Raw genomic sequence first — 24774 nt, 5'->3', positions numbered from 1 at the left:
GCTGCTAGGAATAAATCAAATGTTAACACAAAGGTGGCGGGTTCTCACTCGGCATAATTAGGACAGCAAGGAGGTAAAGGCCCGTAGCTCTGTGCTTCATTATCAGTTGACAACCTGCATGTCCCACAACAGTGACGGATCTTCACGCCGTGCTGCCTCTGAATGTCTTGGCGCAAAGCAGCACGGGTAGGAATATGAGATCTGCACCCTTTTTTGTCTCAGTGAATGGTTGTCTGCTCTTCACGCTTTCCACCTTTTGTTGTGGCTTATTTATTCCTGTACTTTTATTTAATAGTCGAATAAAGACCTTGTTATCACCTCAGAACCGAATTAATTTTCCACATCTTAGTTTTAGTGTTTGCTTAAAGGTCAAAATGTTGCGCTTGATATTCTGCTCGGGTGTTTCTTCAATTAAATAATCCAGTGGAAGCGGCGTGGGTCATACGTGTGTTTTAATAAACAGCATCGTCTAAACCTTTTGCTACAGAGCAGCAGATGTGGCCTGAGAAACTGCTCCTCGTCTAGAAATACACAAATCTGAAGATGCATCTTTGAGGCACAAGAGAAAAATGGGAGGATTTTTCTTCTCTCTCATCTCAAAGGATGTCCTTGTACAGCTTCCGCAGTAGATGGGAGTTTATTTTTTTCTCCTCAAAGCCTCCCAAAGCTCTGTGTTTAATCACATTAGTGTATTTCAGCCTGGTTATAGTTGCAGGGCTCAAGTTTTGCAAAGGCAAGCTATGCATTTCAAATTTGACCAACAATTTTCAAACTCACCACATTAAAAGTGTGTCATAATGCATTCTAAATAATACGACATATTATACTTTTTAAACTATACTTATTGTTTACTGTTATTTACTCTTTTGGCTTTTTACCCCTCCGAAACAATAAGTTTTTCTTCAGTTTTTAACGGCTTGTTTTTTCTTTTACATTTCTTTTTTTAAGTTAAGTTAAATATATTTTTAAATATCGACTTTTCTTGGTGTCTATACCTTTGTGTACCATTTAATTTTTTTTAAAATACATTTTTAACCATACTTTGCCGCACATTTCTTTTAATGTGTACTTTTTGTAATTTTTGTAATTATTACTATTATACTGTTTATTTTTTTGATCATACATTTTAGTGTAAAATCCTTTATAACATACTGTATTTTTCATTCAATAAGAGTACAACATATTTAAGTGCTCCCCCATTATACTTCATACTGTAGTGGTGTACTGTGATAAAAACATAAATAATACATCCTTTGATAGAAAAAAATCATTAATAAAACATCTTAACAGCAGAAGCATCAGCCGATTGCTGAAGAAGCAGATATGCTATCTCTGGAAAGCAGGCCTCCTTTGACGGGATAAGAGATCTGCATTAGAAGCACTTTCATACTATAGCAACGATGGGATTTTGCGTCTTATTACAGATGGGAAACTGATTTTGTCATTTTTTGATGTTGAAAAGCAAAAAATGCCAGCTCATATCAAACTGTTTGAATATTCAGCTCTATTTGACATTTCACCAGGCAGATTAAACGTCAGCCAGTTAGGGTTTATCATCAACATTTTATATGAAGCTGAGAATGACTTTAGCGCATTAGTGCAAGTGATACAATTCCCCGTGAAGACCAACTTACCAGTGTGCCGACTGAGCATTTGCTAATTTGCATCCAAACAAGACAGTGTTGACAAAAACTGTAGATGGTTATGAGAACATTTATAAATCCATCATTAATTCTATGACATTAGACAATAGTGCTGAGCTTGAAATGGAACCTATGTGGACCGACCACGCCGCCCTCCTCAGCCTACATTAAAGCCCTTCGATCACGATTGTGATGCTTTAAGAGCTACAATGATGCTCTGTCATTTAACTGCTTGACTGCCTGACAGAGTTTATGACTTACAAATAGTCTCACGAGATGCAGTGCGTGACCATCCCGCTCCACGACTATACTGTAGGACACACAAAGTGCACATGGGGAGAAAAACAACAATCCCGTGATCATTTATTCACAAAGGGACAATGACTGTGAGCTGCATGCATACGTATGTGCAGGTTATGAATAACATGGATGAGTCGAAACATACAGGATGGATTTCAGATTAAATATTGTGACATTATCAATTAAAGACGTCCCTCGCCACTTTGCGCTTTGAATATCACGGCTTCACTCTATCACTGTTTTTTAAAATATATAAATTCGTAAATCAAAGCTATTTTGTGGTTGACTGCGGCCTATTATTAGTCAAAAAATATGCATATTTAAGCAAGTTTTACATATTTCTGGGCTAAATTAAGCATTTTCAAGCATAAAATGGCTAAATAAACTAAAATACAAATATAAGGCATTCAAATACATTTTGTTCATATGTAGTATTTTAAACAGGCAAGAGACAATAGCTATCACAGGAAGTAACAGCAACAAAGAACTCTCCCAATGCTAACATGTTTGAGTGTAGATTATGTCAAATTTATGTCTTAAATGGCTTATTTTCTTTCTTTTATGTCTAAAACACTAATACATAATAATAATACAAGTGTAAAGGTGACTATAGGGGTGTTATTTCATGTCTATAGAGAGCTTTAATAATATTAAAAACCGCATTTAGAAGGTGCTAAAAAGGTTTTCTATACCCTAACAAAAAGAATATTCCATTTATAAATAGGGAATCCTACTTTGTGGAAATTAACTTATCACGGTCGTGTCTGGAGCCAGTTAACTGGGATAAATGGGGGACGACTGTAGTGTAGTGCAAACAACACTGCAAATTGCAACCCACAGTAATAAACATTGTTAAAATATATCAAAACATGATCTTTGTAAACACTGAATTCTTGATACAGCTCTTGTATTGGATTATGCAAAATGTAGCATCTATTAAATAGATTCCATGTGACAGGACTTATAGTTTTGTTTTCCTTTGTTTACACAATTATTTCCTGTTAGAGACTCTCATTTTGTATTTTCTACTTCCTGTTTGGCACCATAGGTAGCACCTTTACTTTTTGTTTGAGGGCGCTGGGAGCGCACCTGGTGCTGATCTGTAATCGGTGGACTATTAAGTGCAGCTGGTGTCTTCAGCTAGTCATGGGCTCATTGCGTTTGTTTATTGTTGGTTTGTACTGCAAGTTATACCACCTTATGCGTTTGCTTTGCGTGGGACTTTTGTGTTTTTTCCGTTGACTGTGTCATCCCCGCTCTTCGCATTTCATCTGCATTCTGGTGAGCGTTAGTTTGAGTTCCTGTATTTTTGTAAAAATTCTTGATGTATATCGTGTCGCACGTGGCGAGCCTTTTTTTTTCCCCCCCTTAAATAAAAGACTCTTTTCACTGCAACTAACAACATGTCGTCGAATTTTAGGGTAAAACAGACAGAGGCGGGGGACTGGAGTGTCATGACTTAAATCGAGTCGCAAATTTGAGTACTTGAGACTAGCTTGACTAACACTGTACTGTAAAAAGACTCAACTTGACTTTTACTTGGTCTGCATGACTTGAGACATGGCTTAGACTTGAGATGGTTGATTCGAAAGGACTTAAATTCTTTAATTGAAATATTAGCATTTTAAATACATTTTTTAAAGTTAGATGAAGTCATAAATGATGTTTTATATTGAAACATGATTGCGTGAGTCTGTACTGACTAACGGTCAACACAGATGGGCAACGGAGGAGCTGGTCAACAGCAGTCCAAGAAAATTTCAATTTGGGTTCAAGGATTATCTTGTGTGACAGTATTAAGAAGAAAATGCTGGTATGTAAGGTCCGCAGCTAAAATATCAGTGACACAACCACCGCAACATCCAACTTCATCCGTCACCGCACAACCCACAAAGAAAGGTACGCTACGTGAATGTGTCTTTTAGCTAGCTGCTTCAACTGCAAGAAAGCTGACGTTTGCTAAAATGACCATAGCTTAAACAAGTTACCTCATGTATTTGTCTTCTCAATAAAATGCACAGTAAAAGTGTCTATAGCTAATTTATATTATTGGCTTGTTAAATGTTAACTAGAAAGGTAACATTTGCTAACGTAGCTTATTAAACTAATGCTAAGTTTAAAAAATGCCCTGTGCATGCCGGAGTCCGGTGGGGGAGTTCCTCATCTTGGCTTCTTATGTGAATAAGGCGATGCTTCCATAGTGAGTGACGTTTCAGCGGCAGCTGCCTGCGTTTTTATGTGATTATGCGGTGTTCCTAATTACATCCGGAGTCATTCCGGAGATAATTGGGACATTTCGATTGCATTCGAGGTGCATTCCAGTGGCAATCGAAAAATGACAACAATGGAAGTGCAGCAATTGAGATGCAGTCAAGCTGCATTCAGGCTAATTCGAGGCACATTTGGAGACATTCTGGTAGGATGCCTTTTCGGTTCTCCCTTGAATGCAATCAGAATGTTTGGAATGCTGGAATGCCATAAGAATATTTAGAATGTAGTTAGAATACCTTTCGAAAGCCATTCAATATTTTTCCACTTTGACTGCACCTTGAAAGATTTAAGCATGAGCAAAACATTCGGGCCGGCCACAAGAATGCACTCAGTATGCAGTCAGATTTTTTTAGAATGCGCTTTGAATATCCAGGAATAAACCAGACATTTTCATTCCAGCGGCATTCTGTCTCATTCTGCGTAAAACACAGTATTTGAACCTCTTGAAGGGGACAGATTATATTTGCCTTCCTTATCTTACAATGAGATACTGCTTAATGTCGGGAGGTTTCAGGCAGCTTGACCTGAAATAACCCTAACCCTAATTCAGTCACTAAATGAAACCAAACAGTCCATAATTATGGTTGCAAAATTCCAATAATTTTTAAGTTGGTTCTGTGGGAATCAATATAAATATAAATGATCAGCGACATAACATACTCCTCACAACACATTAGTGCTCATGACACCAAAACACATGTTAATCTTGTTATTTCTGCCATGAAAAATAACATTAAAAGGCATATATCCTGTGTTAGATATGTACTTCTTATTGCTTTATATGCTTTATTATTTTTTAATAATTTCACTTCTCTCGAGCAAGTGACGCTAGAGTAGGACCGTCCTAACCGGGACTTCTGCTTCACAACAATGCATTCTCTTCTACATGCTCCACTTCTCTGTGAATTTCTGTTGTTTGTGATGTGTTTGTTTATACTATGCCCGCTCATTGTGTTGAAGGCTTTTGCTGGAGACGGAGTAAGTAATTTCACATTTCTAAAAGACACCGTTCGTCTCGTCAGACGCGTCGGTAAACTTCGTGGGACACGTGTTACTGCCCTGCAGAGGAAACACAAAGTCAAAACCCCACAAGACGTTTGGCCGTGGAAAAGCGTGCCAAGGTGGCAGTAAGTCAATCTACGTTTGTCCTGTTAATAATCTCAATAGTAGCCAGCGTAGTGCTGGTGGCAAATGCAGTGCTAATTCCTATCTGGCTTGTTCTAAGGTGCCAGCCAGGCGCCTTATGTGGTATCTGTTGTAGCGTAACAAAAAATCCAAGAGGTCATCTTTGATTGCAGCGTCACTACGAATGTTAGTATAATATGGGTTTTCCTGTCAAATTGCAATCGTTGTCTATCATCTTGCAGTCAATCTGTCAGTTTCATCAAGTAAATCCATATTTTTTGACGAGATCTATTCCAGGAATCTTAGAATAATAGTATGGGGTTTCATTCCAGGGCTAAATAGGCAGTGATCGCTGCTCACTGGTCTTTTTATTTTGCATAGAGCTGTCAGTGCCACTTACTGGCAGCCATTTGATTTTGTGTTATATCATAGTTATCACAACACAATATCCATGAATGTTAATATTGTGATATTGTTGTGACTCTGTATGTGTTTGAATCTGGTTCTTGGAATGTGTTCTGGTCGTGACGTCACAACCAAGACGGCGTCGCTCCAGAAAAGTCGCTGGGGCGGGGGGGTCAAAATTTGGTAAAAATCACCACTTCATTTCACTCCTATTTTATAGTTGTTTATCTATGACAGCAGTATGACAAAAATGTTTTATGAAGTGTAATATATTTTTATCATATTGCAAAAAAAAAACCATCCAAATTTCCTGGTAAATTTCATTCATTGTCATTATATCATATGGAAAGTCTCTAGAAATTCTCCACTGCTTTGTAACCTTACACAAATGGAACCTTTTGTTGCTTCCATATGGCCGATACGGACAGTGCTGCTATAAAGGTTGAAGCAAGGTGAGATTTGTGGCAAAAAGATATAGAGAAAGAATATTGAGTTCATAAATTATGAAAAGGCACAGATACATGACAACCACTGGCTTCCTTGTACTTTCCTGGGAAGTTTTAAATCAATAGCACCCTCGATAGGTGCCATCATGGACACAGTATCACTTTTAGGAGACAGCCCGACAGTTTGACAGCATGCATCAATCATCAGCCTCTGGGGAAATTGACACAATATCCACACAGGGTGCATCTTTGCAGGGCAAAATCTGCCCCTGCTGAGCCGTTGTTGTGTTTCATCAGTAGGATGTTTAGTTTGAGATGGTGAGAGACATTACACGTGTCCGTAAACTAGTCACACAAAGCCTTGCATAAAAATATCTTACTGCATTCTGGAAGTATTCTGAAAGAGAATTGTGTAATGTAGCAGAAAAAACCAACACCAAAGTGAGATATGAGAGAAGAAAATGTTCAGGACAAACTTGTCTCCCCTAGTCTCTGCGCTCCCAACCTCCTTTCCAACCTCCAATTACAAAGAGAAGAAAACGCTGCACTTTTTCACTCGTCAGAAATACGCGGGCTCTACATCAGAAGTCAATTTGGTTTGGTAATGAGACTGTGCTTGTGCATCTCCCCGTGCAGACAGCCCAATCTTCACTTGCCAGCACACATGGGGGCTCTGCTTAGCAGGGAGCCTCTGCGGAGCTACAATGGTGAAAGTGTTGCCTTTTTCTATTTGGATGGAACTTGGAAATCACCTTCAGTTTGAAAATGACCTTAAAGAAAATCTCCAGATCTGAGGACAAGTGTTTTTTTAATGTTTTTGATAGGGATCTCTGTGTTATTTAAATGACGTGAACAACCTTCAGTTCAACATTTTCTGGAAAAATATGCCTCAAAAGTCAGTTCAAACTGTCATCATACATGACGTTTTGCTTTTTCTACCTACACAAAATTCAAGATGTGTTCTTAAAGCTGCTTGTCGACATGCAATACTATTAATTCCAGCAATACATACTGTATAAAACGACACTGTTTCCTTCTCCATTAAGTCTGTCAGGCATCTTCAAATGTGAGTAGTTTTATATGAAATAGTTTTATTTAATTCAATTCAATTTATTTACTGTAGGCTAACCCCTTCAGACACAGCATCTCATTTTCGAGGGGTCCCAATTTAGTTCCACTACATTACTACAGATTTACTACACAGTAATGGTGTGTGGGAAGGGGAGACACGTAAGGCAGAGCCTAATAATAATAACAATAAAACACATATACAGTATTTGTCCATTGAACAGTGTCATAAATGTATTTTCTGTATGATTCCAATTGTTTTAACATTTTCTTCGTAAAAATAGCTCAATTTGTATGTTTACTGACCAAATACAGGGCAGAAAACTGAGATGAGGCTGAGGCGAATATCTCCTCTCGGCTTAAGTAGTCGAGTTGAACCTATCGTCTCAATGCACTTTACTGAATGCACCGGACGGCAGACGGCCCGTGCCCATTTCTGTTCTCGCCAATATGTTTGCAGAAACATTTATTAAACACTATGGCTTTCTGCAGCCTGTCTAAAGTATGCCATTAGTCTTGCTAATCGGTCAATAAAACACAGAGAAATGTCAAAGCGCTGCAGGACTCCACCTCACCGTGAAGGGGCAGGGCCATGTGTTGTCAAAAGCCAGGAAAAGCCAGCATCTTTTTTCTTTACAGTAGCACCAGCTAGAGCTTGATTTAGGAACAAATTAAATGCATTAAATATACCTTTATGCTCTGCTGAATGAATAAACTTGACTGTCAAGATGGAGGATTATATATCCAAGCTCACCAGGAGGTGATTACACTTTTACAACAAAGTATCATAACTTTTCCTGGAGAAGGATAGGGCGCATGTACTTCATCTACAAATAAAAGGTAAGACCATAAATTTTTTTCAGTTTATAAAAAAGTTAATAAATGGGACGGAAGTATTTGAAAACAATGTTTTTAACAAAAGTGAATTACCCTCTTCTTTGTTTATCCTCTTATTGCGCAACCTGCATTAACATACGAAAAACTCACCAGCCATGAACCTCACCACATGTCACTGCTACACGGTCAATCTATCCTGCTATCTACGCACAAAGGTCTTGCTGTTTTAATGGTGCACTAATCTTGAAATAATCTTTTTAAAAATTTGGCAAACAATGTCACAATTAGAAACTGTAAAAATGTAATTATTCATTCTTTTGCCTTAACTTAACTTAAACATCCCCCCGTCTGATAGGTATCACCCTAACATAAGAAAGGCTTTTGCTTCAATATAGAGAAATAGTCCTTCAGCTTCAAGTGTGAAGAGGAAAAATGTCAGAAGGGGGAGAACTTAAGTAATGATTTGATCCTTGACCTCAGTACCTGAATCATACTGGCTGGAGAACACACTGTACTTATGTTTTGACCTCAGATTCAACAAACCTTAGTTGTCTTGTCTAAATTATCATTCAAATTGGACTACTTATTTTTGGTCTCACAGGCTGTAAATGGAAGGTCCTGGACCTCACATCTAAAACACGTCAAACAAAATCAAGCTACACCTTCATAGATACCTACCTCCCTACCTTTATAAAGGAACATGTCCAAAAAGGCCCCATTATGATATTACCTTCAACATAAAGTAGGGGGGGAAATCACTTTATCTGGATCAGCCCCTCAAAATGCCTGCACAAAGTTTTTCTGCAAATCGCTTAAGTAGTTCAGTGGAGGTAATTATACTTTTACTTTTAAAGTTTTTTTGAATGAAAGAAGCATCTTGAATTAATTGCCAGCTTGCCCCAATTTCACCAAATCATGTCCCAGTTTGCCCTACCTCTGCATGTACTGAAAGGCTCATCACATTAAACGGCTTAAACCAAGTCTGATTTACACACAGTTCAAGAGCAATTACTATCAGACGTACTTTTTTTTCTTTGAGCAAAGAGGATTGGACTCACATAGTCGTCGTATGATTCATGAGTGCCTGCTAAAAGCGAGGGTCGGTACCCTCCACTTGCCACCTTCGCTGCTGCCCTGGCTCTCGGGGCTTGAGCATCCCTCTTTAAAACAGACGCATGGAGCTTGCTGTGTGTGGCGGTCGCCGTCCCCCGAGGCGTTACCGTGCTCCTTCCCGTATTCCTCCGGGCCCTGCAAAGAGTAAGCAGAAGAGCATAGCATTGATTTGCCTCGGGAATCCTACTTTGCAAGTTCTGTACACATTCAGTGCAGAATCCGGTGAAATCAGTTAATCCGTCTTATTGCTGCACTTGCTGCACAGCCTCAGTCGGTAGTCGTAACACTGCAAAGTATGCCGGAGTCAAACATTAAATAAGATAATCTCAGATGGCACTGAGATCTTGCAAAGATCGTAGGCCGAAAAGTGTGACTTTGTGTGTGTCCTTGACTACATGCCTGTGAGAGACACTTCCAACATGAGCATCACACCTCTGCTAAGGCCAAAGAAAAATTCTTCCTGCCAGCTATGACGTGCCAGAAGTCTTGACTTTAGTATTTTTTTTCTCCCAGACTAACATTTGTATTTTATTTGTGAATATGAATGGACAGACAGATGGTTACAACATATTATGTGTGTAAGTGCATGGACAGATGTTTACATTGGGGTTGTGTGTGAATGGGCACACATGTTTACATTATGTATTTATGTTTACATTAAATGTTTACATGTGAATAAACGTGTTGTGAATGTTAATGGGTAAAAAGATGTCTACATCATGTATGAATGTGTCTAAATTGTGGTTCTATGTGAATGACAGGCTGCATGTAAACAATATGTGTTAATGAAATAACTGAACAGACAAGTGTTACATTATCAGTGAATTTGATTGGAAAGACTGATGTCTATAATATTCATATGTCTGTATGTGTAGTCGTAAATAGACCGATGTTTGTATAGGGTGTGCATGTTAACGTACAAGTTGCATAAAATGGTAATGGTGAGTTAGAATTTGTAAAGGGAGCATTTGCACTTATACATTATTAACGCACTCAAACCCCGGTTTCCGAACGCCCCTGTTTTCATTTGTTGTGTTGTATTACAGCATACCCTTTGGCAAGTTGATAGCATTGCTTGTTTATTCACACTCAACACTCGATACTTAGTTTACACAATACTAGTGTCCTGTAAGGCTCGTTAATTGGCAAACGAGAATGAGAATGTTCCACAAACTAGTCCATTTGTCCTGTACTGTATCATTCCATGGAATCAAGAGCCCAAACAAATAATCACAATCCCAAGCATTGGTGACTAAGTCTTGTCATATTATTAATACACTGTGTGAGTGCAACTGTGTTTGCAAAGTGTCTTTAACAAAATGTGCCTGTCGTCTGGCCTCAACTCCCACCCGGAAGTCGTTTTCCCTCAGCTCTGTCGTCCCTCAATGATATCATCACTGGTTGACTTTGTAGTTCTTTGCTTACTAACACAGTTACACAACAAGTCTCTCGCTTTTTATTGAGTATAGCTGCAAAAAAAGAAAAGAAAGTTCAAAGTGCCAGCACCTTGACAAGAAAGGTGAGAAACACTATTGCAGAAAGAAAGAAGTTGACAAAACAAACATGAAGGTGGTGTTCGTATGGCTCTCAATGAGTCTTCAATAAAGGTAAAAGAGATGTTAAAAGTTAATTTATCCATTTAATTTGTCATTTACATGTATGTTGCATTGTTTTCTGCATGTAAAACTCAAATTATTCTCTATAAAATGTGTTTGTGTTAATATTTTTAGTTGTCTGCAATGGATTAACTGGATTTACATTGTTATGGGAAAAATGGATTCAGACCCTTTGTAACGGATTAATAACAAAAATCGAGGTAGCACTGTATTTGGATTAGATCATTGCTTTCATGGAAGCAGGGGTAGCGTAAAGGGGAGAAAAGTGAGGGCAATTCCAAGGGCTCATGACTGACAAGGGTCCCAGTAAATAGGTAAATCATTTTGCTGTCTGGTTTGACTTTTTTAGAAACTATTGTCAGAAAACGATTACAACACTCTCTTGTATTTGATAGTAACAGTTAAATATCCAAATTGACCAAAAGTGAACTTCCATATTAGCTGACCACCCTCCATACAACCCCCGCTACATGAAATGGTTTGGTCCACTACTACCTTCAGCGTGCTTCCTAGCTGCAGCGTGTTGCCTGTCAGTCTGCAGTTGCCTACTAAAATAATTTCCGGGAGTGAAAAAAGGAAAAATAAGATGGCAGCCTACATCTCACTCCTTTTTAACATGTTTAGCATGTATTAAGTCAGTTGTCCCTTGCCCATTTACAAAATTTAATAACAGATGAGTCAGCAGCAGCACTGTCTCCCCATAACTTTACCCCTCCCTGTCCCAGTGCAGAAGGTGAGCAACACTGTGTTCAATGACATGTCACTTAATATCATTGCGGGAATCTGTGGGAATTACAAAAACAAACTATTTTTGTGATGACAGAAATTGAAACAAATTATGTTTCCACATAATGATTCCATTTCAACTTTATTTTGTTGTTGGTTGATTTAAAAGTTAATGCACTATAAGTATGTTTTTTGAGTATTTCATAAATGTTAACATTTTGGAATTCTACAATTAAAATTACAGTGAGACAGTAAAAGCTGGCCTTTAGCACATTTGTTATGTTCTCTTGCATCAAATAGTGAATTGCATAATATAAGCAGACTGCTGCAGGGACAACTCATTAACAGTAAATATTACAAAGGCACTACTGAACAATAAGAAGCAAGACATTTGCACACCTTCAGAGTTGGAGTTATGTAAAGTGCTTGGAATGCAGGTTGAATTTTACATCGCAAAGCCGTCTATTGTCCTCTGACTTACATTTAAATGTGATGTAGGTGGGCTGGAATAGCCTCTCTTGCTCTGGCGCTTCCTCTTCTAGGTAACAGCCTATTGTGATCCAAAAATACAGCCTCTCAAAGGGGTATTAGTGGTGCATATTTTTCATGGAGATTTACACTAATTGCTTATCGGTGTGCCATAAGCAGTAAATCTCAGCAAGTGCTGCTGGTGGTGGACTTTTTTTTTTTGTTGTTGTTGGAAATGTTCCAAGATATGCTAGAATTAGCTTGCCAAAATTACACAGACCATACCTGTTTACTCCCGTCAAATGGCCACCTGTTTTCTGTGAACAATTTGCGCTAATGAATAAATAAATTATAAAGGAGGCCAAACAAGGCTAGAATTTCATACAAATAACCACACGCATGACTGAGCTAATTAAATGTTTTCTCTAACTTACTTTTTTGTTGCTGTTTATTGTCCCCTTAAAGAATATTCTCTGATGAGACCGCAGATTGTTCCTTGTTGTCAACAGAACACACTGTTGCACATAAGTCAGTGTATGTGTTAACTGCAATGAGGTGAGGTTAAACACACCTTGAGGAGGTTTATTACAGCAGTTTTAAGAGGACTTAAATGATGCCCTTTGACCACTAAGCCTTTACATTTCTCTAAAGACATTTGATGGCCATTAAATTTTTATGTCCTCCTGTCAGCTCTTTATTGAGTGTCTCAGGATCCAAATCACACTCACTGGTACTAACATTAGGTACAATTTTTTTATAGATGGCCATATAGTGGAGTAGAGCTGCCCATGCCAAGAGGTACTCCTTGCATATACTGAATGTAGCTCAATAAGGTAATATTAGGATTAGATTGATACAGTTGACGTGCTCTGGGCAGCTGAATTAAACACATCGCCTGTACTAATGTGATACCTTAACTTACTCATCTCTCATTTTGTTTTTTTAGTTTAATGTCACTCCACAAAGCAACAAAATGCTGACCCTAGTATATGTTACCTCCAAAGACCTGATCTCTTCAGCAAGCCTGCTTTCCAAAGGTGGGAGACAATCTGTGTTTTATAAGTCTGAAGTCAAGTCTTGAGTCAAGTCTCCAGTAAAAAGATGCATGTCCAAGTCAAGACAGGAAAGGTCGAGTCAATTCCCAAGTCATAGGCTTGAAATTTTCAAGTCCATATGCACTGTTTAATAAAACGCCATTTTAACAATTTAACAATCTGTTCAATTTGATAAATACAATGACTGCATTTTGAATGGCTTTTTTTGTCATAGAAAAAAAGTGCTGACATAGCATTCAGGATTTAGGCAGTGCAAAACAACACTGCAACAAATGAACTACCAAAGACATTCATGATACATTAATTTTACCAAATTAATTCTGTGTTTGTGCATGTGAATAACTTTCTACCACTCTCCACAGATATGTAAAATCCGAGTCATTGATGTCAAAGTCCAAGTTGAATTGCAAGTCTTTGATTATGCTAAAAATTATATTAAAGTTATGACTCGAGTCTCACTGCAGTCCAAGTCATGTGACTCCAGTCCACACCTCTGCTGTTTACAAACTATATGTAGAATTGGTGCGTTACCTGCTGGATACTGTAGTTGCTGCCCGAGAGCTCCTTCCTTGTGTGCTCCTGCCTGTTTTGGACTCGTCAGAGCCATTCAACAGTGAGAGCTCTCGTAGTTGCTCCTGTCTGATCTCGTCATTGTAGTCCTGCAGGAGCAAAACAAAACAGCACGCCTCACTTATTAAAATGAAAAACATTTGACGCATTTGTGCAGGGACTGTTACATGCAACTGTCATGTCAATTAAAGTAATTAAAATCATCTTGACAGATGCGGTATACACTGCAATGAATGACAAAGAATGTCACTTCTTTTTCATCTTAGAAATAAGTGAAGACTTGTTTTTCTTGTACTTTTGAAAATTTTTGTGCATTTTAGGTGGTGAATTACCTCTGGGATTGTTTGTAAACCAAAATGTCAAACTCACTACTTTTTAAGAGGAAACCAAGAAAGCTATCATCCGACCTAAAAGCAACAAAAACTCTGTAAAACGTCATTACAGACATCATTTTATTGAGCTTTTCGACACTTTGTGTAAAAGGTGTATGCGAGCCATACCCAATACGATACTGATAATGGGCTAAGCAGCATTCATTATCTTGCCATTTCTGATAAAACAGTTCATCAACATCACCTAGCATCAACCCGTTCCAGAAGGTCCGACCCAAACCAACAACACGTACTCTAACAAAATAATTTTTTCCCATAAGAAATAATGCAAATCCTATCAATCCATTCAGGACACCCAAAAATGTTAACACAAAGCACTTATATAATTATAGTTTTATATGCAGAAAACAATTATATTTGCATATAAATGCATACAGTATAAATGACAAATGAAATGGATAAATTTACATTTAACATTACTTTTACCTTGATTGAGGACTTGATTGTTGACAAAAATGGCTGAGGCAGCAAGATCCACATGGACACCACCTTCCTGTTTTGCTATGAGTTATTTATTGAATTCAGTAGTGTTTCTCACCTTCTTTATCAAAGTCCTGTCTCCATTGTGTTTTTTTTTGCTTCCGTGATCAGTAATAAAAGCAGAGACTTGTAGCGTAACTGTGTTAGTTATCAAAGAACTACAGAGTCAGCCGCTGATGATGTCACAGACGAGCGACGGTGCTGGGGGAAAATGACTTCCGGATCCGATTTCCATGCTAACAGTAACAGGCTGCTAACAGGGATGAACACAGTTGGCCTCACGCAGTGTATTAGTAACATGACAATACGCACGCCATATTGTACTATAACCCAGAAATGTACACAAACCGAGACAAAATTTTTGTGTAAACCAAAAAATATGCTAATTGGGGGCACTTACGAACTAGGTTTCACTGTCATTTCTCTGTTGCCAGTTCATTGTCCTTCACGTCACATCCAAGTGTTCTTGATTTTTGCTCATGCGTTCTGGTTACTGAGCTCTGGCAGACTTACTGGTTGCTGGGAAATGTTAAAGCCCTCCTTTCTTCCCTCCTAGCTACACTTCTTTCACCCAAAACATATCAGAACACCACCACCGGCTAGCAGATGTTACCGATAGTGGTTTAAAGGAACAGATTGAAATAAATGTTTATATTTGTCACAATTTTAAGTTAAACTCAACCCGAATGAGAGGACCGCACATCTTTCACTCACCGCTGTCTGGTATTCACGTACACCAACAATTTGGAGTTATTGTGTGGTTATGATAGGCTATACATTCAATGATAGCTAACATTAGTAGCTAAACTTAGCTGCATTGTTATCATTAGCTGACAGCAAACAGGACATGCGCATGTGTGTGTGTGTTGCGTGCGGCGTGGCTTGGGGCGTCGGAGCAGGAAGTGGGCGGAATATACAGTTTTCGGGGGTACAGCGCCCCCATGAAGTACCTAACCATGACAGGCAGCACATTTAAAAACCAGCCAGGCGCAATGAATTGAGGCAACAGACGATAGAGAAATAGTTACAAGTCACTTATTTTAGTGGCTCCATGAAAGCAACATTTTTTTTTTAAATGTTATCGTCCCAGTCATTACAACATCTATCTGATATTGGTGGACCAGCCAAGACAATGTAATGTACAAACATATCGTGTGGTGTTTGTAATAACTTTATTGCCCACAACAGTGGTCATACAACCTTTATTTTAAGTCACTATTTTATAACAGACGTTTTTAAGTATATTTTTTTATACTTTTATTGACATTATTATTATTATTATTATTGTTATTATAGTATTTCCTTCAACTTCACTTATAAACCATCAAATCTATTTCTTAAGCTATTTCAAAGGGTTGAATATTTCACAAATGTCCCAGTGGTTTAATAGCAAATGACACTTCTACAGTATAGTGGCAAGCAAAATTAAAAACATGTCATTATTCCTTTCATCTTCTTTAATGCTTGGTTTCTAGCTATTTCATAGCCTGTTCAGCTATTCAGTGAAGTCAATGACATCTTTATTTAAATGTATAAGCTGGAATACAGTACTGCACAATGTTTCAAGGGATAACATCAATATGAGATGACAACATAGATGAAAAACGCTCTATATTATTTCTCTTCATATCCTGGTTTTCGCACAATTCTTATGACCACATCTGTAAGCCCACCTACGCTACACTTTGCCATCAGTACAGCACACAGGATGTCTTTAATTCAACCAAGAAAAAAACAAAGATTTCATCTACATCTTGGTTTCTTTTGGCACAGACACCTACAGGATTGAACTGGAATAGCAACGACACACACCGTGCAGTCGCTAGTATTATCAGTACTTCAATCAGACTTTGTCGCAAGTGATTAACTCGAAAAACAAAATCCTGCGGAATTGCTGCATCAAAGCCGTAACGGTAAATCTGGTATTTAACTGTGTGTGCTTTTTACACAGAACCAAGTGAATGCAGGATATTGCCATAATTGTGTGTGCTTTCACACAGCGACACTTCATTACATGCATTGTGGAATACAATTACCTATGACGTCCCTATTAAAGATCTGACACTACAACTGATACTGTTTGAGGCCCTATTACATTTGGGTGACATTTATACAGAAGAGCAACACGGAAAAAACTGTGGAAAAACGCCAGTAACTGTAAAAGTTGAATTGCACAATCAAACTGCAGAAAAAGCCATATGAAAATTTAAGTTTTCTGATTTGAATATATCTTTCATAGTTATTAGTGCTAACTACTTGCTGCAAGTACCGTCCCACAGCAGTTCAACACATGCCTACAAGTATTAACCAAAACAGTACAAACAGTAACGTACAACGGAGAAAGACTTACAAGTGTTTCAGGACAGAAAGATGCGTCTTTTTTTTCAGACTCCAATTCTTGACACGGACATATCACGCATGAGAGAAAAATCCTCATGACAGACGTCCAAAACATTTGACACAGCACACGGTTGCACTTCTTCATGAATTAATATGGCCGACAGCGTTCTGTTGGTTTGAACTAAGACTGGCAGATCTTTTAATTGGAAAGCTGGCAACTTATTCAAAGCGCTTTAAATGTGCCAGACCTTGTAAATGTTGACTGTTGACAGAGGCGCTAGCATGAGTACACAGAGATAAACCGTGCCGAGGCTCTTCGGGTCGGACTGTTTGCTCACTGAGATTAATTCCGACCATGCGTGATGCACTCATGACGCCCATCACGGAGCCAAATTTGGATGTTTAAAGGGTTAACAAGCCAGGCAAGTCAATGCAGTGTTTTCATAACCTGACCTACAGTACCTGATACAAGCTGCTGTTATAGGTGCTGTAATTCTCAATCCAACGTAGCGATCAACATTTTTCCAGCATCTTTTGACCAAACTACATATAAAGGTATTGAATTCCTGACATTCTATTCTATGTCTCAGTGGAATCACTCTTTTTGGATAATGGACCATCTCTGAAAGAGGTGGTTCATGGTTGTGACCATGAAAACAACATACACACGCACTAGGATTTTACCAAGCACACATTTGTTCCCTTGAACAAAAAAATACAATACTGTATAACCCTGGCATTCAGTGTGCATCTCTACTAAGGCAAAACAATGATAACATAGTAGTAGAAGATGGACAAGACATGTGTAACCTTGTTCTGCTGTTAATAATAGTAAAAGCTAAAATGGAATAATAGTTAACTTTAAGTTTAACTTTAACCTGAACTTTAGTCTGACCTGGCATCACAATGTACTGTATTTTTGCCCTTTGACCTATGCCAGTGCAAAGTTTTATGGAAATTGGTTCAAGAATTTCTGCATAATCGAAAAAGCATGAGAAAAATGCATTGGAGTTAATAATAGGCATTTTACTTTTAATTCCTTGATTGACTAATTGGGAAAATTAATTGTTGATAATAAACTAATTGCTATTTTTTTAAACATTTATAAAATAATAACTGATGCATATTGACAGGAATAATGTTGCCCAGGGGAGTCGTGCCATGGCGGAGGTCTGCATGGATGTAACCCAGTGGTTCTCAATTATTTTCTGTCATGCCCCCACTGGGGGACAGAAATGTTTTCACGCCCCTCCAATTTGTAATACTACTGAGAAAATGATAATATCAATTTATTTATCTTTGCTGTACAAAACTGAAACTAGCGAACTGCAACAAAATGGAGAGCAGTGAAGCATACAGGCGTATTCACAAGTCAAATTGCATGCTGAGTACCACAAATTCATACATGTTGGCAGGTCGCCACTCATATTGAAAGTCCTTCCTGAATCTCGCAACCCAGTTCACTGCCACCCCACCCCCACCCACACCCCCGGGGGGGCCCACCCCACTATTTGAGAAGCACTGATGAAGCACTGCCAAACTTCCCTAAGCTCAATGGTTCTGAATTATTTTGGATCATGCTCCGCTGTGGGTACAGAAATCTTTTCAGGGCCCCCCCTCGAATTGAAATACTATTGAGAACCTAAAAATATTAATTTTTTTATCTGTACAAACCACTGTGTAAGTTTATGAAATCAAATTTATTTTGGTAACATATCAGCAAAACTGCTTTGACTGTGTGATTCTCAAAACAGAGAAAAAAGCGAAAATGATTCACACACAGTCTGTCCTTATTTCCTACGCTTGCTTTATGGTAAACCCAAGGGTTTGTGTTTGGTTTGTCGTATTTCCTGGTCTTTTTATTCTGGCTATCCTCATTTGTTACTTGTTTTCCTTGCCTCAAACTTCGCCTTTGGTTTTCTTTTCATTTTTGTCATAAACTTCTCCCTCGCTTATCCTCCATCAGGTCCGCACACTGGTATTCTGTGTACTTCTACTCGGTTTAACAGGCAGCGTCTTGAATAGTTTGAGCACTGCCGCCGCCTAGCTGGAGGCTTGTGTATCGTTCAAGTATGACTAACAAGGACTGCAAGACACCGATACTGAAAGCACTGCCCTAAGTGATGATATTTCGTTCTTCTTTAGACTACAAACCAGTTGCAAATAAATGTAATTTTACATTTTTATCAATTCTTAAAGGGATAGTTCGGATTTTCTGACATGAAGTTGTATGACATCCCCATCAGCAGTGTAGTCCATTAACAGCGATTCACCCCCCACTTGGTCTCTTCAGTCCTGTTGATGGACTATAATGCTGATGGGGATGTCTTACAACTTCATGTAAAAAAATCCGAACTATCCCTTTAATGCTCCATTAATCAATTACTATGCCAATCCCTAATTGGAATTTGATCAAATCATGGTTTTGTATCTTTACCTACCTATTTTCACCAAAATGTTATTAATTTTGACCTTAGTTCATGTCCCAAATGTATATATTTCTTACATAATCCTGTAACAAACAATCTACAGCCAATAATGTTATCTCCTTGGTGGTAATTAAAAATATTAATTCTTATCCTGTTGTTCAGGGTCTTGGGGGAGCTGAAGCCCATCCCAGCTGACTTTCAGTGAGAGGCAGGTACACCCTGGACTGGTCGCCAGAAAGAAACTAACAAAAAACACCACATACCACTACACTCCTTTTAAAAATTGTAATAATAAATGCTTACTTGCAGAATAGTGCCGAAACTACTGTCAGCTACATCGGCAAGTGCTCGCCGCTCTCTGCACTGCAATTACTCTTCTTTGATCTTCTTACTATCATATCGATACTGCTTAAGACTCTTACATACACTTCTCGGTGAACATAAATCTTCACAGAGCACAGCAGGCATTGTTCATGAAGCTTATCAGCTCAAGAAGCTTTGCAAAAATCCTCACAATACGTGCCATCCTGCACAACTATTTTCTGAAATATATTCTCTCAAGCACATTTTGACTGTTTATCCATAAGTAGACAGTGTCCTGTTGTGTTGTTATGGATAGTCTTTCACATCCTAAGACTGAAAGTTGTAGATTTGGATCTTGGTTCAATGCTTGGTGGTTCACTTTGTCTTATGGTTTAGCTCACTGCTTAAGGACCTGAGTTAGCTCTGAGTAAATGGATTGTAGCCTGTGACTGAAATAGTAGCCTGAAGTGGCCATCAATACTAATGATCAGTTTATACGACAATGATCAAGACCAGGGGTTTTCAACTGGTCTTGCCCTAGGACTCACATTTCCTGGACAAATATTGGAAATGACATCATTTCCAACAAGGTAAATGAAAGATGCACACAAAGAATGATACAGCCTTCAACAACCAAAGACCACGCTACGGTAATGGCACAGATCGGTACACTTGTTTATTTTTCAATTCTATCATTAACTGCTTTTCCTACATGCTGGAACAATACAGAAACATTAAATGTAACAATCAATTTTGAATATTCATCTCAACAGCGACAGCAGCCAGTGTCCATGCAGTGTGAAAGGTAATATAATCAAATGTCATGTCTCACAACATTACTGATACCTAGTGACCAAAATACTACATATAACTTGTCTTTCAATATATTTTTTTACTAATAATAGCCCATAGTCAACCACTAAACAGCGATCATATATTAATTATTTTTTGAGTCTCCCATTAACCTAACATTAATGTTTTCGGAAAGTGGGAGGAAACCGGAATACCCAGAGAAAACCCACGCACGCACAGGGTGAACATGTAAACTCCATAGAGATGCGCATAATGTAACAATACACTATTTTGACAAAGTGTGTTCCTTTACAGTTTGGCTCATTTTGCTTCATAGTAATTTGTTTGAAATGCTGAGTGCATATTCAGCATCATAATCCTCCTGGCACAGTGTAAGAAAGCATGAACCCCATAAAGCAGGGGGCCAAATCTCAAAGCCTACTTTAAGGTTGTGGGCTGAACTGGACACTTCGCCCCACCCCATCCCCCAACTTTGTATCTTTCTTAATATTTATCCTGAATTTTTTAACACTTGTATATTCCTGCATATTGAAAGAATTAAAAACCTTCAAACCCCCTTTTCGCCAACATAATTAATGAATGTAGCACACTCATATGCATCATCAGTGCACACACACGGATGCTCGTTTGAAGTTGCGAACATGACAGGACATGCCCCAATAATACAGGATGAAAAAATACGTAGTAGTATGGTCAGATTGAGAAAATGTCTCACTGGCGAAAAACTAAGTACCGTAAAGCACCGTGTATAAACCGCACCCGTGTATTAACCGCACCCCCATTTTCAGGCTCATGGCAATAAAAAATAAAAATAATAATAAACATCAAAATAAAGAAATTTGCAATTTTCAGAGATGTTTTGATATCTTATCTTTCACTGCTTCTCTTTTTCTCTATTATTATTTTATTGCATTGCTTCAGTGTGAATTTGAATAAACTCCAACGTTGTATTGTATTTTACATTGGAAGCTTAGGTTAGCTTCAGTGTATATAGAGATCGTTTCACTGTGTGAAAATACAGACAGCCATCAGATAAGTTAGTTGCATACACTAGCATTTTCAGCAACTGTACAGCAGAGGGCGGTAAAGTCAAAGCAACTGTCTGACTCACAGACGGCTATTCTAAAAATGGGCTTCTCGTCAATTTCTGCGTCTGGTCACAGACCTGTCATCGTGTATAAACCGGACCCCGATTTTTTGCTTCTTACCAGTGGAAAAAAAGTGTGGTTTATACACGGTGCTTTACGGTAAGCAACTTATACACCTTTGATCCGGTTTGCCGCACGCGCAGTGCCGGGACTGGAACATACCAATATAATGCACCCCCGTGGTTGCATTTTCAGGACAAAATGTGCATGACAGCGGTTGAATGTGTTTTTATGGGAACATACTGTACATCTTTTTAAAACTTCACTCGTGTGAATGGACATTTGTTTTACATCGGCGTGGGGAAAATGTGCATTTTTTCGTGTCTGTGCATTCCTGCTTAAAATTTCTACTTTCCAATAGTCTGCGGACATACAACTAGGGTTGTTTTGGTGTGGTTGTTCTTTTCAAGAAAGTGATTGTTGATCGACCACCTCTTCGTCATTTTCTCAATGTCCAGGCAAAAGCTACAGTATTTTATTTCAACACTAAAACATCACAATCCGTGAGATGTGTAACCCGGAGGTGTTTGCAGCTGTAGAATGGGCAGATTACGCATTTCCCAACATGCTTTGCTGTAGTTATAATGATCACGTTTGACTGTCTTATGCCTCCTTAAGGTGTTGTTATGTACAGACAGGGTGTGATAGTTAAAGTGATGCCGTTTTTAGTTGTGTACAGTTAAATTACTTTTTTCGTCTGAGCCTGGCACCCTTATTAAGAATGGTTGTGAATTTCATGCTATGCTACATACAATATTGTTTCCACTTTTAAAATTAAAATTCCAGAGCAGTAATTCATACCAGAGGACTCGCTTAATTACGCAGATCGCTGTAAGCAATTTGTTTGATAAGGTCTGAGAGGAGGGCCAACTCAATGCTACTTTCCAACCAGTTCCGTGGGCCGGATGAAATTGCAGCGCGGGCCAAATTTGGCCCCCGGGCCTGAGTTTGACACATGTGCCAGAAAGCAAACTCATGCAGCTTGTCACAGTTGCAAAGCTTGATTAATATTTACAGCTTAGACTCTGCACGATTATACACCATGCACATTAGTTATGGCCAAGTTCTCCAGGCTATTCATTTGTTGTTCCATACCGCACTTAAAATGCTGAGTGGAATGTTTTTTATTCCTCAGTAAGTGTAGGTTTGGAGGAAAAAACGTTTAATTGCTTCTGTGCAAACAAACTGTGAATACTTTGTCTTTGTGTCACTAAAACTATTAAGTCAAAAGTACAGACTACAGAACTTTTACAAGGGATTAAGTTATGGTGTGAAACAATGATATAAAGAAGTTCACTTACTGGAACAAGGAATTTCTTAATCTCCTCCAAGGCGTGACTCATACGGGAATAGGCCTCACCCGGTGGAGCAAAGACCTCAATTAAAACATGAAGATCGTGGCTCAGATGTGCATATTTGGCCTCTCCACTTTTCCTCAATTCTTCTTCCTTTGACATAAAAAGACAGCAGTTTGAGAATTTACTTTCTGAAAACACAATGCAGCTGTATAGTATATGTAGAGTTTTACATGCATAAACCACACATACTAGATCTACTCACTACTGCAAATGCAGCGCAGGAGATCAATCAAAATTCTACTTTTACAATGTGTAATATGTTTTAATGTAAAACAAAAATAATAACAAGTATAACATTTTAATTATATTAAAAATCATCAGCCAGTTTTATTGATACTTTCGGGGATGTATTTTCAGGTTCCAAGCAACACAAGATGAGATGTAGATTTCCTGTGCGAGTACACGCGCATAACTGTTAGTGGACAGTAGACATGATGGAGGTTGTGGGAAGAATTGAAATTTCCGGGACGCATCCTCAGTAGTGTTACTCTGGGTCATAGGGTGATTCGGCCTTTATCACTAATAGTCAGGTTCCAAGCAACACAAGATGAGGTGTAGATTTCCTGTGCGAGCACACGCGAATAACTGTTTGTGGACAGTAGACTTGATGGAGGTTGTGGGAAGAATTGAAATTTACGGGACGCATCCTCAGTAGTGTTACTCTGGGTCATAGGGTGTTTCGGCCTTTAACACTATACACCCTCACCAGAGGCGGCCAGCTGTAGGGTGATCAGTCCTCAGCTTGCGTCCCAAGTCCAATTAGCCAGGAGAATCACCTTGGACATCTCATGGGACTATGCATGACAGGGGCGTCCTGTTCCCTGAGTCAAGCCTAAGCCGACCGCATACCTCCTGTCAACCTACTTGGCCCAACTGGGGTCGTTCCTCTTCATCCAGAGCCACTGGCTGCTTCTTTCTGCGGCCTCCGATGCAGCTTTGACGGCTGCGCGCTGGATCTTGCCCTTAACTCCCAAGTCCCTAAGCAGTTTTGTGGTGGATGTTCCCACAAACCCTCTACACCCAACCTCCACTGGGCGGACTTCCGTGTTCCAGCCACGATGCCTAGCGTCAGCGGCTAAGTCGGCATACCGCAGCTGTTTCCGCTCAAAAGCCTCCTATTAATTTAACGATAAGTTTATTAACTGTAAATTGAGATGTTTTAATTGTATTGTATTGTCCATTGAAACTAAAAAAAATGTAAAATTTTTGCAATCACTTATTTTGAACAATATGATAACACACTCCTTTTTTAGCTCCGCAGTGGGGTAATTCAGGTCTCGCAAAGAGAGAAACACATGACTATCATATATTTTAATGCAACCTTTGTGTCTTGGATCAGACGAGACAATCTGTGATTCAAAAATCCAATTGTGCAGGAAAACTTCAGGTGTTTAAATGGAACCCAATTGCAAGTTGAGAATTTTAAAACCCAGCATGATTCTATCAAATTGAAAAGAACCTGTAGCAAGTGTCAGACCAGGAAAAAGTTAAAACCCCATCTTCTATTGAATAAAATGAACACCTAACTGTGGTAAAGCAGCCAATTAGGGTAAAGAAGTGAAACAGCTGTGTAGTACACTGGGAAACAAGGTTAATGAGAAAGCTGAGTAAGGTTAAACTAAGAAGCACAGGAGACGTGAGTCAGGGATTACTATGAGTGGATTTGCTACTTCTGTACAACATCCTTTACATTATTCATTTGTCACTTGAGCCGTTTATAATCCCAACATATTGACTGCCACACGTCTAAAAGAGAAAATGAAGGTAAAAATATGAATATTACAGAAGGTGCGTCCATTTGAAGTAAACAAAACCCATCCAATCCATAGCCACGTGTAAAATGAAAGCATCTAAAGACAAAACAGCAC

At 38.7% G+C, this 24774-nt stretch overlaps 1 protein-coding gene across 7 annotated transcripts in view; it reads right to left on the bottom strand.

Moving 5' to 3' along the window:
- The window catches only part of khdrbs2 (KH domain containing, RNA binding, signal transduction associated 2), an 81098-nt gene that overhangs the window by 20805 nt on the left and 35519 nt on the right, over positions 1-24774 (bottom strand). For all 7 annotated transcript variants that reach the window (XR_008573730.1, XR_008573728.1, XR_008573729.1 and 4 more), the window contains exons 4-6: positions 22850-22996; positions 13605-13732; positions 9154-9343 (exon numbers count right to left, since the gene is read on the bottom strand). Coding sequence is in view for 4 of the 7 variants with exons in the window: in XM_054799365.1 (XP_054655340.1) it covers positions 9154-9343; positions 13605-13732; positions 22850-22996 (465 nt within the window). In the remaining 3 variants the exon portion in view is untranslated. The remainder of the gene's footprint in view (positions 1-9153; positions 9344-13604; positions 13733-22849; positions 22997-24774) is intronic.

Source organism: Dunckerocampus dactyliophorus, chromosome 14, assembly GCF_027744805.1.
Source record: "Dunckerocampus dactyliophorus isolate RoL2022-P2 chromosome 14, RoL_Ddac_1.1, whole genome shotgun sequence".
In the NCBI taxonomy this organism is placed as follows: Eukaryota; Metazoa; Chordata; class Actinopteri; order Syngnathiformes; family Syngnathidae; genus Dunckerocampus; species Dunckerocampus dactyliophorus.
This window is presented reverse-complemented; position numbering and strand designations above follow the sequence as displayed.